This window comes from Pan paniscus, chromosome 8 (assembly GCF_029289425.2).
Source record: "Pan paniscus chromosome 8, NHGRI_mPanPan1-v2.0_pri, whole genome shotgun sequence".
NCBI classification, from domain to species: Eukaryota; Metazoa; Chordata; class Mammalia; order Primates; family Hominidae; genus Pan; species Pan paniscus.
The window spans coordinates 85,528,257-85,543,144 of NC_073257.2; the positions used below are offsets into that span (position 1 = coordinate 85,528,257).

The 14,888-nt window shown below is 40.5% G+C and overlaps 2 protein-coding genes across 4 annotated transcripts in view; both read right to left on the bottom strand.

Annotated features, from left to right (window-relative positions):
* Window positions 1–6,815, bottom strand: part of CFAP70 (cilia and flagella associated protein 70) — a 105,383-nt gene extending 98,568 nt beyond the window's left edge. For both annotated transcript variants that reach the window (XM_055092975.1, XM_055092977.1), the window contains exons 1-3: window positions 6,584–6,815; window positions 2,548–2,649; window positions 1,371–1,557 (exon numbers count right to left, since the gene is read on the bottom strand). In XM_055092975.1, the coding sequence (XP_054948950.1) occupies window positions 1,371–1,557; window positions 2,548–2,649; window positions 6,584–6,763 (469 nt within the window). In that variant the 5' untranslated portion in view covers window positions 6,764–6,815. The remainder of the gene's footprint in view (window positions 1–1,370; window positions 1,558–2,547; window positions 2,650–6,583) is intronic.
* Window positions 6,816–8,389: 1,574 nt separating this feature from the next.
* Window positions 8,390–14,888, bottom strand: part of ANXA7 (annexin A7) — a 53,696-nt gene continuing 47,197 nt past the window's right edge. For both annotated transcript variants that reach the window (XM_063607754.1, XM_055092988.2), the window contains one exon: window positions 8,390–13,459. In XM_063607754.1, coding sequence (XP_063463824.1) covers window positions 13,448–13,459 — 12 coding nt within the window. In that variant the 3' untranslated portion in view covers window positions 8,390–13,447. The remainder of the gene's footprint in view (window positions 13,460–14,888) is intronic.

Here is a 14,888-nt window from a genome sequence, read left to right on the forward strand (position 1 = left end):
CATTATGAGGGGTGGGAAGGGGACTCATTACTAGAGGGGATAAAAGCCCTGGTTCCCTACTTGGTCTTCTCTGACATCACTAGGGTAATGGAGAACCTCATTTTTGAGCTTTGTGAGAGTGGAAGTCTAGGCTCTCCACTCAGCTTGATTGAGGGTGGGGGTTTTTTTCCTACGGTGTTTGGCTGGAGTACGGGAATTACTGTCTAAAACTTTTCTGTCTTATTAGGCTGCCGCTTTCATAGTCTTTTGGCTAAACAGAGCAGACTTTTATCAGGCTTTCTTTCTTTTTTCTTTTTTTTGGTCTGTGCCCATTGGTGTCTCCAGGTTGCCACCTTCTTCAGCAAGAAGTATGGGATATATAAGGCAAAAAGAAAACCCAAGGAACTCACCACTGTGTCATTCCCCCGGTCCCAAGTTTCCTTCTCTCCACCTTTCAGAGTCTCTTATGTTTGTTTTATATATAATGTCCAGAGTTTGTAGTTGTACTCAGTGGGAGGAATAGAGAAAAGTACATCTATTCCATCTTCTCAAAAGTTCTGCTTTTAATCCTTTTTATTTCTAATTAATGCGCTTAAGATTATAAATGTACCTCTAAGTACACCTTTAACTATATCCCACAAATTCTGATATTTGGTGTTTTACTGTTGATCTCTTCCAAATGCTTTGCAATTTTTATTATGACTTTTTTATTTGTCCCATGAATGATTCATAAGTATGTTTTTAAATTTCCAAATAGCTTTTTGGCTATCTTTTTGTTATTGATTTCTAATTTTGTTGATTGTTACATTTTGGCAGAAAAGGTGGTCTGTATGCTGTTGATCCTTTGATCTATGGTAGGACTTGCTTTATCGCTTAGAATGTGGCCAATTGCTATCATAAAAATGCTCCTCCTGTGTTTTAAATATATATATATTCTTTAATGGTTAGTACAAGCCTATGATTATTCCTAGGGAAGACTTTTTCCTCTACCCAGGATCTAGACAGAGATGCTGATAAGCAGATTTTATTTTCCTGGTCCATACTTTCTGAGAGTCTTAACTTGTGATGGGGAGGTGATCTCAGTCTCTAGTCCCCCATCAACAACAGCCAAAGGTTTTCTGTCCTTGTGAGAGCATTAAAACCCAAGCCCCTAGGTTTTGGAGTACTGCCTTCTCCCTGCACACTTCCACTAACACATACACACCAATGGCAGCTGTTCAAGATTTTCAGGTTTCAGTTCCTGCCTTGCTTCTGGGAACAAAGGAACTGTCCTTTCTTTCTCATGATTTTAGTTACATGTTTAAAAGAATGTTTTGGTTGTGCTTTTCCCATCCAACATGATAGGGAAGAAGGCAATCGGGACATTGATTTTTAGAACCACAAGGACTTACAGAACACAGGTTTGTGAGCGAGGTCATCTAAAGTGATTCCTCCTTCAGGATTAAACTCAAAACTGCTAGTGAAGTTGTATTTTGCACTTCCTTCTGGAGAAACAGTAATTTTTGCAGAGTCTCCCAGAACCACTTGATTGAATTCTGCTCGAATAAAGGTAACTGGAGTATCTCCTTTAAAACCTTTCTGTTGGCAGAAACACACCACTTTACAATTATATTCAAATAGAGAATTTTCCTACACATCTGGTAACCCATTTTGATTTGGGCTAAATAGCATTTTTCATTTTTTCCTAACAAGCAACATCACAAATACAAAAGGAATAGGTAGAAAAATCATTAAACAAATCTAGTTTTACTTAAATGCAACATTCCATGGAAGTGCTGTTATGTTGGAGTCTTGAAAATAACATTTATTATGTTTCACCTAATAATAAAAGTATACTGTGGAACATTTTTTTTTCTGTTTGTTTGTTTGTTTTGAGACGGAGTCTCGCTCTGTCACCCAGGCTGGAATGCAGTGGCACGATCTCAGCTCACTGCAAGCTACTGAGGAACATTTTTAAAAGTAAGAAAATTAATTACCTACAATCTTACTGAACATGCAAGCATTATTAACATTTTAGAATATATTTTCTAGTGTTCTGCTGTGAATATATGGATGTACGTGTGTGTACCCATACATGCACACATAGATACATTTTTATATATGCATTTTAAAATAAAGTGGAGCTCATTAATTACATCCTCTTTGGAATGATCTTTTTAAACTTAATATACTGAATATTTTCCCATTTCATCATATTCCTAATTTTTAGTACATCACATTGTTGTTGTTTTTTTAATTAATCAAATAGAATTAATCACAAGGGAAACTCTGGAAGAATTCAGATCCTTCTCAGGAGAAAGGGAAAAAAATTATATGTGAACTGCTGTCTAGGGAAACTAAAACCACTATTTCTTTCATCCTGTTAAATTTAGTATTCAAATTGCCGGGTATTTGAGACACACAGTAATGTGACTTGGAGATTAAGACTAACAATAAGGAACACTGAGGCGGAATGCCACTGCTACATAAAGCCAGGAGGTTTGGAGGTAGAGAATGAAGCAAAATTCCATTCCTCCTGCAGGTACTCCCAAACTAAGGATTTTTGTAAATTTCCAAAAGTAACTTTACCAAATCATATCCCTCTGTCACGGTGATCTGCACGAGTCTGCCTGCTGATGGCACTTGCTCCATATCACCAACTGGGAAAAGTCCCTCTGTTTTCTTTGGTCTCTGTAAACAGAATGAATCAACCTGTCCCCTCATGTACCACAGCTGCACAAGTACCCATATTCCATCATAACCAATACCAGGGAAAACCTAAGAAAATGCCATAGTCCAGCACTGTTTTATTCCCCATATCCAACCTTTGCTGTTGGACAGGCAGTGCTTTAGGGAGCTGGTCACAAGGATGATTTCACTGGTAGCGCTAAAAGATGTTTATACAGGTAACTAACCCATTAAGCACAAAGTATCACAAGACAAAGTAGGAACACCTTGACCTCCCATACCCTACATCAGGGGTCCCCACCCCGAACCATGAACCAGTACCAGCCCGTGGCCTGTCAGGAACTGGGCTGTACAGCAGGAGGTAAGCAGCAGGCGAGCAAGCAAAGCTTCATCTCTATTTACAGCCACTCTGCATCACCTGTATTACCACCTAAGCTCTCTCTCCTGTCAGATCAGTGGCAGCATTATATTCTCACAGGAGTGCGAACCCTATTGTAATTGATGCATGCAAAGGATCTAGGTTGTGCGCTCCTTATAAGAATCGAATGCCTGATTTGTCACTGTCTCCCATCACCCCCAGATAGGACTGTCTAGCTGCAGGAAAACAAGCTCAGGGCTCCCACTGATTCTACATTATGGTGAGTTGTATAATATTTCATTATATAGGCTGGGCACGGTGGCTCACGCCTGTAATCCCAACACTTTGGGAGGCGAGGCGGGCGGATCACCAAGTCAGGAGTTCGAGATCAGCCTGTCCAGTATGGTGAAACCCCATCTCTACTAAAAAATTCAGAAATTAGCCAGGTGTGATGGCACATGCCTGTAAGTCCCAGCTACTTGGGAGGCTGAGGCAGGAGAATCGCTTGAACACGGCAGGCAGAGGTTGCAGTGAGCTGAGATCACACCACTGAACTCCAGCCTGGGCAAAAGAGTGACTCCATCTCAAAACAAAAAAATTTCATTATATATTACCATGTAATACTAATAGAAATAAAGTGCACAGTAAATGCAATGTGGTTGAATCATTCCCGCTGCCCCCAGTCTGTGGAAAAATTGTCTTCCACGAAACTGGTCCCTGGTGCCAAAAAGGTTGGGGACTGCTGCCATACACTGTTCACAGTGTTCTCTGGTAACCGTTTTTTTTAATCTGCAAAGCTCCCTTCAAACATTATTTAACTTCTCAGTTTTACAAAAATATATTTTGAGAGCAGGAAAGAAGCAGCCACACAAAATGGTAGTCCACTGGAAAAGGTCTTAATATATTTCTTATTTAGTCAGATATACTGTCAATTTTACAATACTAAGGGCACAAACAATTTCGATAATAAATTGGATATTTGTTTTTTGGAAAAGGTCTTTTATCTCTCCTTCCTTCCTTTTTTTTTTTCAGGCTCTCATTCTGTCACCCAGGCTGGAGTGCAGTGGTGTGATCACAGCTCACTGCAGCTTCAACCTCCCAGGCTCAAGTGATTGTCCCACCTCAGCCTCCTGAGTAGCTGGGACTATAGGCATGCGCCACCACGCCCAGCTAATTTTTGTATTTTTTGTAGAGACAGGGTTTCACCATGCTGTCTAGGCTGGTCTCGACGGCTAGGCTCAAGCAATCCGCTCACCTCAGCCTCCCAAAGTGCTGGGATTAAAAGGCATGAGCCACTGTGCCTGTTGAAAAGGCCTTATTTTCTAACTCAATTCAAACATTTACTGAGGACATACTATGCTAAGTGTACTTGGTGATACAAAAGAGAAAACAACATCTTACAGCCTTCAGACTTTATAATTATCCTGCCTCTTCTCAGCTACTCCAGCATTTTTCCAGTCACCTAAAAGTGTCAAATCATTTGTTCAACAACATATTTCTGGGCTCTTTAAGGGCTTTAGTGGCACTGACAACTTCTTTGTCAAATGTACATTTGAAATGCCCTTTTGTATCAGTCTTCTTTCCTTTTCAATAATATGGCATTAGGCCTTCATTACCCTTCTGCTAGACTGTAACAAAAGCCTCCTAACTGGTGTCTCTGACTCCAGATTCTCACTCTAATTCATCCTGCTTTTGTCAGAATTGCTCATTGAAAAAATTTGTTAAGCTTGGCACTGTGATGGGTGCTGAGGATACAAGAGATAAGATGTGAACTCTCTAACCTCAAGAAATTTAAAATCTAGTGAGGACGAGAGACGTGTAACTAGACCAGGAGTCATAATCTGTGAGACAGGTGCTCTGACAGAGGAAAGAAGGGAGGAGTGAAACACACAGGGAGGAAAAGGGGGGTGGAAATTTATTTTTTCTTTTACAAATAAAAAGAATGAGAGAAGCAAGGAAATTAACTGACTATAGCCAGTGTGCCAAGTGTGCTTCGCATTTATTATCTTAAATGTAGCCTCCCTTCTAAGAGATTCTTAAATCTCTATTTGATTGAAAAAAACTGAGCTTCAGAGAAGTTTGTTATCTTACCAGCAGTCATACAGCAAGGAAGTGCTGAATGAAGCTGGGACCTAGCTGGATTTGAGAATACATATGCATGCCAGGAAAATCTTGGAGGAAGTACGCTGGAACTATGTCTTAATAAAGGGAAGGATATTCCAAGAAAGGAAACAGATTTTAAAACGTTTAGAGGCAAAACAACACACATAGCAAGTAGCTTGCAGTGGTGGAGTAAGAAGAAATAGGGAGAAAATGAGAAGAGACAAGCAGATAAATACCTTATTAAAGTACAGATCTGATCGTATCACTGTCTTGTTCCCTCTCACCTACCAAATAAACTGTAACACTACAGTTTAACTGTAGTTAAATGTAGTACTACATCCAGGGCTTTCTAGGATCTTGCAGTGCCAGTCAACTCCCCTCTTCTAGCTTATGCTCTTGCTTAGTATTTTTCAAAGATTACCTGCATTTAGTCGCTTTTGAACCTTTGCATTTTTCCTTCCCCCTGGAATTATCTCTCCCTTTCTCCTCACTCCGTCTCTACAGCAAATCCTACTCATCCTTTAAAATCCAGCTCAAATGCTTCCTAGTCCATGAAGCTTCCCAGTCGGAAAAACTTGCCTTTCCTCTGAATTCATTTAGCACTTTACACGTCTTTTGTGGCATTACCACAAGCTGTCCTGTTTATGAAGACTGGGTATTCAAAAGACCTTTCCTACTTAACAACTATGTGCCCCTAGGCAAATGCCTAACTTCTCTAAGCCTCAGTTTCACCTTCTGTAAAATGGATAACTTCCAACCTGTTTCACATTTATTGTGAATATCCCCTAAGATATTAAAGCTGTTTAAGTATGAAGCACTGCACAAATGGTATTATTAATATGCAGCCTTTGTCCTGAGAGCTCATTTACACCCTTGAAGGCATGTAACCTGTCTCACGCATATTTACGGGCCCCGAGTGCCTGGCACCATGTCTTGTACACAAGAGGCGTTCGCGTCGTGTTTGAATTATGAATGCAAGATATAGGACTAAAGTTATAGTCAGGGCAGCTAGGGTGGGGACTCTTGTTGCCCCCGGCAAGGCACGCATTTCTTGTCATCTGCTCGGAAGAAGCTGCAAGGGGAGAGTCCAGTGAGAAAAAGGTTAGACGAAGGAGGCGATGTGACTGAGTCTGGTCTGAGGACAAGCGCAGTCAGCGCAGAATGAGGAGGCCTCCGACGAGAAGCGGTAAAGGAAGGTCTACGTCCGCGCTCCTGTGGAGGTCGCCGGGCTGGGGTTGGCGGCAGATTCCGCACCTGGCCGGGCGAGCGGCTTTTCGGTCTAAATATCGGGGTTTTCAGCCTGGCCTTAGCTAAGGGAGCAGAAGATCGGGGTGACGGCTGTGGTGTGGCCGCAGGGCTGAGGTGGGGAGGCCGGGAAGAGAGGGTTTCTTCAGGAGGGATCACTGTCTTACCTGCAGCAGCCTCAGTTATGTTTTTGACAACTATAGCAACCAACTACCTCTCGCGAGAACTTACTTTTGGCAATCGCACGAGCAACTTTATTCCAAGACTCGCGATAACCCTCTGGGGCCGGAGCAGGGAGCGAGACGCTGAGCTTCTGCGCCTGCGCCCTAGCGCCGGCTGCAGCCTCCTCACTTCGAGAGCCTGCTGTTTCCGCGGATGCTTTACCTTGGCAAGGGTTGGGTTTAAGTGCATAGGTTTCCACCTTTACATTTTGCTTTCTCGACTCTTTGATTTCAATATTTCTCTATAATAGGAGGGAAAAAAGCAAAAGGAAGTTTAAAGAAAAAGGCCTTTATTAAACTGATTTGAAAACATCATTTAAATATTTCTCCGTGAAATATGCAATATTTTTTAAATGAGCCCGTCACGCCCTGTTGATGAGAGTGCAAAATGACCCTGCTTCTAGGTGCTCAATATTTGTACAATAAACAGACCTGAAGTTTATGATGTTAATACAAATTTTTAATATTCAAAATTTAACATTAAAGAGCTAGAATAGCAAAACACAATAGCAATAACCTGGAAACAACCCAAGTGCCCGTCGAAGGAATAGTGGATGAGTGGACCAATAAACTGTGGCATATTCACAAAATGGCATATTACAAGCAGTCAAAGTTAATGAACTGCAGCCATACACACAACACGGATGAATTTTAGCAGTATATATACTTTAAATTGTTGCAGTGTTAAGAGCCAGCTTGAAGGGACTCCCATGGGCCAAATGAGGGACAATTTGAGCATGAAGTAAACAACGACGATAACGGATTACAACCCATTGAATAAAATAGGAATATGCAAGTCCGTGTTGATACAGAGAAAAAGGAAAACTCTTTCAAAGTAGGATGCCAACCCAGAAGTGTAGCGAGAAGGATGGAAATAGAGAACTACCATTTGACAACTACTAAGGAGGATGACTCAGGCAGGAGTCTTCAATGGACGCTAAGGCTGGTGGGTAGATTTCTATGAGGCATAGAATACTGGCGTGATTTTGGAATGCTTCCATGGAATACTACTTGATTACAGAGGGGGAAACAGTGAATGGAGGCAACCAACATGATCAGGTGATCATGGTTAACATCACCAGTGTTGGGAGGAGTCTACATTGTGAGCCTCCTGGTGAAACACACTAAAAACACACACACACACACACACACACAAAGCATCCTTTTTGGTTTTCCTACCATGAAAGGAACTCAGGTTGTGGACCATCCAAGGACAAGAAAGACTGGGAACTGTCTCTGACTGAGGTTATATGACAACTAAATTCAATATGTATCTCTGTATAGCATTCTGGACCAGAAAGGAAAACAACATTGTTAGGACGGTGGGCAAAATGTGAATTAGCTCTGTGAATCGCATACCACCCCGAACATGCCCGATCTCATCTGAATTGGATGGTAGTGTTGTACCAATATTGATTTCCTGATGTGGAAGTTTGTTTGTTGTTAGGTAGGAGAGTGTCCCTGTTTAGGGGAAAATAAACACTAGTGTGTTTAGGAGTGATGAGACACCATCTCTTCAATTTGCTCTCTTGACTTTCAAAAGGTCCAGAAAAAGACTAACAAGGGATACATACACATGTACACACACATATGCACATGCATGCACACCTGCACACATACACACACAGTGAGCAATGGAACAAGTGCAATAAAGTGTTAACTATTTGGGAATCTGAGTGCAGGGGACATGGGACTTCCTTACACGATTTGGGCAACTTTTCTATACATTCGAGATCATTTCAAAACAATTAAAATATATACACACGCATAACCACTCTCCCTGGGAAGCCCTTTGCTTAGGAAATAGTTACCAGAGTCAAATTTTAAAATTTTTATTTATATGAATAAAGAAACATTATAAATATTGAGAAATATTTTTTGAAAGTTGCAGTGTTACAGGTAATAAAGGTTCTCAAAATAAAACTACTGTGGCACTACTGAGTAAGGATTTCTCTCTGGATTTTTTTCCCAAGTGAGAGTTTTGGGTGAATTTGCACTGAGACAGCTATCCCACTTGCAAATGACAGACTCTTTCTACATAATAAGCTGGGTTAGGCCAAGTCTTTAATAGGGAGCTGTTCTTCCAGAAATCGCTCATGATCTTGGTCTACTTAGTACTTTGCTTCAAGGTCTTAGGCAAGCAAGGATAAATAACAGATGTCACCTCCTTAAACATAATTAATCTCCATTCAACTGTAGGGTACCTGAGAGCAAGGGCTGTATGTTACAATTTTCTTTTTTTTAAGATGGAGTCTCACTCTGTAGCCCAGGCTGGAGTGCCGTGGCGCAATCTGGGCTCACTGCAACCTCCACCTCCTGGGGTCAAGTGATTCTTGTGCCTCAGCCACTGGAGTAGATGTGATTACAGGCACCCATCACCACGCCCGGCTAATTTTTGTATTTTTAGTAGAGACAGGGCCATGTTGGCCAGGCTGGTCTTGAACTCCTAACCTCAGGTGATCCACCTGCCTCAGCCGCCTAAAGTGCTGGGATTACAGGCATGAACCACCATGCCCGGCCTTTTTTTTTTTTTTTTTTTTTCTTTATTGAGACAGTCTTGCTCTGGAGTTCAGTGGCATGATCTCGGCTCACTGCAACCTCTGCCTCCCGGGTTCAAGTGACCCTCCCACCTCAGCCTCCCGTGTGTGTGTGTGTGTTACAGTTCTTTTATTCTCCTACAGTGCTTAGCAGTGGCCACTCTGTTTGAAAGGCATTCAATACTTTTTGACTGATTTAAAACATCCACTTGTGTATGGAAAAAGCCCTCTTTAGTGGTATGGAAAATATAATAGTACTGGAATCATAATAAAATCATGTACATATGCAAACCAATTTCAGGGGAAAAAAACTATAAAAATATCTTTCTAATAAAATTCGAATGCCTTAGTCTGAGTTTCAAAGGCCTCCATTAAATGATGCACTAGCTCAACAAATTCCTTTCTCATTACTCCAAAAGACTTGTTTCTAATTAGCTAATTTGTTACTTCCAAAGTCAACATATTTCTGACAATAATACAATCAAATGTATTGCTCAACCCCAAATTGATCTACAGATTGAAAGCAATCACTATGAAAACCCCAACTGTTTTTTTTCTTTCAGAAATTAACAAGCTGATCTTAAAATTCATATGGAAATGCAAGGGACCCAGAGTAGCCAAAACAATCTTGAAACAGAAGAACAGTTGGAAAACTCACACTTCCCAATTTCAAAACTTTCTACAAAGCTGCAGTAATCAAGTAATGAAGACAGTAATAAAGACATAAAGATAGCCATATAGATCAAAATAATAAATTGAATTGAGAGTTCAGAAATAAACTCTTACATTTACAGTCAATTGATTTTTAACAAGAGTGCCAAGATGATCTACTGGGATGTGGGAGGGAGGGGGTAATATAGTCTTTTAAACAAATGGTACAAGGAAAAACAATGTCCACATGCAAAGAATGAAGTTGGACCCTTACCTCACACCATATACAAAAAATAACTCAAAATGGACCAAAGACCTAAATGTAAGAACTAAAACTATAAATTTGAGGGTTTTCTATTTCTGTGAAGAATGTCATTGCAATATTGATAGAGATTGTGTTGAATCTGTGGAGCACTTTGGGAAGTATGAACATTTTAACAATGTTAATTATTCTAATCCATGAACATAGGATACTATTTGTGTCTTCAGTTTCTTTCATCAATGTTTTGTAGTTTTCATTGCAGAGATCTTTTGCCTACTTGGTTAAAACTTCCTAGGGTTTTTGTTTTGTTTTGTTTTTTGTAGCAATTGTGAATGGGATTGCTGTTTTCTTTTTCAGATAGTTCACTATTGGCATATAGAAATGCTACTGATTTTTGTATGTTGCTTTTGTATCCTGCAACTTTACTGAATTTATTACTTCTAGCAGTTTTTTGGTGGAATCTTTAGGGTTTTCTGTGTATAAGTTCATGTCATCTGCAGACAGGAAGTTTGACTTCTTTCTTTCCAATTTAGATGCCCTTTGTTTCTTTCTCTTGCCTAATTACTGTGGCTAGGACTTCCAGTACTATGTTGACTAGAAGTAGTGAAAGTGGCTATCCTTGTCTTGTTCCAGATTTTAGAGAAAAAGCTTTCAACGTGTCCTCATTCAGTATGTTAGCTGTGTGTCTGTCATACATGGTCTTTATTTACAAACTATGCATCTGACAAGGGGTTAATGTCCAGAGTATATAAGAAACTCAACACCAAAAAAAAAAAAAAAAAAAAAAATCCAAAAAAAAAAAAACCCCACAAATAATCTGATTTTAAAATGGACAAAAGATCTAAATAGACATTTCTTGAAAGTATACAAATGGCCAACAGATATATGAAAAAATGCTCAACATCACTAAATGTGATGGCAATGCAAATAGTGTATCTACACAAACCTAGATAGCGTAGCCTACCACATACCTAAGTCATATAGAGTATATCCTATTGCTCCTAGGCAACAAACAGGTATGGCATGTTATAATACCGAATACTGTAGGCAATTGTAACACAATGGTAAGTACTTGTGTATCTAAACATAGAAAAAGTACAGTAAAAATATGGCATAAAAGATAAATAGTACACCTGTAGAAGGCACTCACAATGAATGGCACTTGCTGGCCTAGAAGTTGCTCTGGGTGAGTGAAGGAATGAGTAGTGAGTGAATTGTGAAGGCCTAGGACATTACTGTATACTACTGCAGACTTAACAAACACTATATAATTAGGCTACACTAAATTTATTTTAAAACTTTTTAATAATAAATTTAATTTAGCTTACTGTAACGTTTTTGCTTCCTAAACATTTTTTTTTTCCCTTGGAGACACGGTCTCGTTCTGTCACCCAGGCTGGAGTGCAGTGGCATGATCATGGCTCACTGCAGCCTCAATCTCCTTGGGCTCAAGCAAACCTCCTGCCTTTTTGTATTTTTTGTAGAGATGGGGTTTCACCATGTTGCTCAGGCTGGTCTTGAATTCTTGGGCTCAAGTGATGCACCTGCCTCGGCCTCCCTAAGTGCTGAGACTACACGCGTGAGCCACTGCACTCAGCCTAAACTTCTTAACTTTTTGACTCTTATAGCTATACAAAAATATTTTCTGTGTGTCCTTATAAGCTTTTTATTAAAAAATTATTTTTTACAGGCCTTCTACAGGTGTACTATTTATCTCATATTTTTACAGGTGGCTCATGCCTGTAATCCCAGCACTTTGGGAGGCTGAAGTGGGTGGATCACAAGGTCAGGAGATCAAGACCATCTGGCTAACATGGTGAAACCCCATCTCTACTAAAAATACAAAAAATTAGCCAGGTGTGGTGGCGGGCACCTGTAGCCCCAGCTACTAGGGAGGCTGAGGCAGGAGAATGGCGTGAACCTGGGAGGAGGAGCTTGTAGTGAGCGGAGATCACGCCGCTGCACTCTAGCCTGGGTGACAGAGCGAGACTCTGTCTCAAAAAAAAAAAAAAAAAAATAAATAAATAAATAAATAAATAAATAAATAAAATAAATTATTTACTTTTTACCTTTTTTTGTTAAAAACTAAGACACAGGTCAGGTGTGGTGGCTCTGGCCTGCAATCCCAGCACTTTGGGAGGCTGAGGTAAGAGGACTGCTTGAGTCCAGGAGTTACCAGCCTGGGGTAACATGGTGAGACCATGTCTCTTCAAAAAACTTAAAAATTAGCGTGGTGTGGTGGCAAAAGCCTGTAGTCCCAGCTACTTGGGACGCTGAGGCAGGAGGATTGCTTGAGGCCAGGAGTTCAAGGCTGCAGTGAGCAATGATTCCACCACTGCACTCCAACCTGGGTGACAGAGCAAGACCCTGCCTCCAAAACTAAAAAAAACAAAGACACAAACACACACATTAGCCTAAGTCTACACAGGCTCAGGATAATCAACATGACTATCTTCCACCTGCACATCTCATCCCACTGGAAGGTCTTCAGGGGCATAACACACATGGAGCTGTTATCTCCTATAACAATGCCTTCTTCTGGAATACCTTCTGAAGGTCCTACCTTAGGCTTTTTATAGTTAACTTCTTTTCAATAAGTAGATGGAGTATACTCTAAAATAATGATAAAAAATCTAGCATTAGTAAGTACTAAGTGATAGGAATTTTTCAGCTGTGTTATAATCTTATGGAACTACTGTCCTATATGTAGTCTGTTGTTGACTGAACCTTCATCATGCAGTGCATTGTTGGTGAGAATGTAAATTGGTACAGCCACTGTGGAAAATAGATGGTTCCTAAAAAAATTAAAAACAGAACTACCATATGATCTAACAATCCCATATATCCAAAGGATATATCAGTATGTCAAAAAGATGTCTGCACACCCATGTTTATTGCAGCACTATTCACAATGGCCAGAATATGGAATCAACCTAAGTGTCCGTCAACAGATGAATGAATATGTGGTAAATTTACACAATGGAATACTATTCAGCCATAAAAAAGAATGAAATCCTCTCATTTGGAACAACTTGAATGAGCCTAGAGGTCATTATGTTATGTGAAATAAGCCAGGCACAGAAAGACAAATACTGCATGATCCTATTCATATGTGGAATCCTAAATTTTTTTTTTTTTTTTTGAGGCAGTCTCGCTCTGTCATCCAGGCTGGAGTGCAGTGGCAAGGTCTTGGCTCACTGCAACCTTCACCTTCCGGGTTCAAGCAATCCTCATGCCTCAGCCTCCTGAGTAGCTGGGATTACAGGCGCACGCCATCACACCCGGCTAATTTTTGTTTTTAGTAGAGATGGGGTTTCACCATGTTGGCCAGGCTGGTTTCTAACTCCTGTCTTCAAGTGATCCACCCACGTCGGCCTCCCAAAGTGCTGGGATGGATTACAGATGTGAGCCACTGCACCTGGCCTTAAATGTTGATCTAATAGAAGTAGAGAATAAATAGTGGTTACCAGAGGCTGGGAAGAGGAGGGAAGAGGGAGGACAGGGAGAGGCCAGTCAATGGATACAAAGTTACAGTTAGATAGGAAGAATAAGTTCTGGTGTTCCATTGCTCTGAATGGTGATTATGGTTCATGGTAATATACTGCATATTTCAAAATAGCTAGAAGAGAGGATTTTGAATCTTCTCATCACAAAAAAAGATGTCTGAGATGATGGATATGTTAATTACCCTAATTTATTACATATTGTGTACATGTATCACAACATTACACTGTCCCCATAAATATGTACAACTGTATCAATTAAAATGTTTTAAGTCTTTTTTTTTTTTTTTTTTTTTCTGAGATGGAGTCTCGCTGTGTCACCCAGGCTGGAGTGCAGTGGTGCGATCTCAGCTCACTGCAAACTCCACCTCCTGGGTTCACGCCATTCTCCTGTCTCAGCCTCCCGAGTAGCTGGGACTACAGGCACGTGCCACCACGCCCAGCTAATTTTTTGTATTTTTAGTAGAGATGGGGTTTCACTGTGTTAGCCAGGATGGTCTCGATCTCCTGACCTCGTGATCTGCCTGCCTCAGCCTCCCAAAGTGCTGGGATTACAGGCGTGAGCCACCATGCCCAGCCAAAATGTTTTAAGTCTTGAAGAAAAAATAATTTAAAAATTTTGTACATCAAAAGACACCATCAAGAAAACAAAAGCCAACCTATGAAATGGGAGAAAATATTTTGTGAATTGTGTATCAGGTAAGAGTCTACTATCCAAAATACATAAACAACTTTTACAACTCAACAGAAATACAAATTACCCAAATTTAAAATGGGCAAAGTATTCGAATACATATTTTTTAAAGAAGATATGCAAATAATCAATAAGCACAAAAAATAGGCTCATTAGTCACAAGGGAAATGAAATGAAAACCACAATCAGATGCCACTTCATATCCACCAGCATGGCTATAGTGAAAAACACAGACAATGACAGTAAGTATTGGCGAGGATGAGAAAAATTATCAACCAGGTTTGTTCTGCCCGTGCTGGGTAAACCAATCACTGTGGTGACACATTTTGCAAAAGAGAAAAGATTTATCCACAAGGCAGCCCAGCAAGGGGGCAGGTAAATAGCTCTCATATCTGCCTCCCGAAAATAAGGCATAGAGATGTTTATGGGTTAGAGAAGCAGGGTGGTCTAAGGCATGGGGAAAGGTGATTGGCAGTGGGGGAAAATGAATCATCCACTGATCTGCGCAAGTGTAGTCAGGATTCATGGCACTTCATAGGATGACTGTTCAGAAAATGGTGACATTAGCATCATTTGAGGGTGGAGTGTTTAGCCTGTGATGTCAAAAGGCTACCTCTTGGGCATTTGCTTAGGCCTGGTTGAAAGGTCAGTGGTCACAACCAGTTTGA